At 73.7% G+C, this 224-nt stretch overlaps 1 protein-coding gene across 1 annotated transcript in view; it reads left to right on the top strand.

The window, feature by feature from the left end:
• Positions 1-224, top strand: part of ACOT11 (acyl-CoA thioesterase 11) — a gene marked incomplete at its 5' end in the record, with an annotated part of 8,037 nt that overhangs the window by 4,629 nt on the left and 3,184 nt on the right. Inside the window, 1 exon segment of the mRNA XM_008946576.1 lies at positions 29-156. Coding sequence (XP_008944824.1) covers positions 29-156 — 128 coding nt within the window.

The following is a 224-nucleotide window of genomic DNA, read 5'->3' as shown; positions in this document are numbered from 1 at the left end:
GCCGGCTCACCCGCCTCTCTCCTCCCCAGGGACCCCTACGTGGTGGCCTTTCGGTCGGTGACGCTGCCCACCCACCCCGCCAGCCCCAGCTTCACGCGAGGGGAGACGCTTTGCTCCGGCTTCTGCATCTGGCCGGAGTCGGAGGAGACGAGCAAGGTGGGGACCTGTGGCCCTGCTGCGGGGCCGTGCCACCCGCAGCCCTCAGCCCCCCGCCCGGGCCGCTC

The sequence above is a fragment of the Merops nubicus genome, unplaced genomic scaffold (genome assembly GCF_000691845.1).
Source record: "Merops nubicus isolate BGI_N331 unplaced genomic scaffold, ASM69184v1 scaffold26558, whole genome shotgun sequence".
NCBI lineage: Eukaryota > Metazoa > Chordata > Aves > Coraciiformes > Meropidae > Merops > Merops nubicus.
The sequence above is the reverse complement of the archived record's forward strand: the minus strand, read 5'-3'. Positions and strand labels throughout refer to the sequence as shown.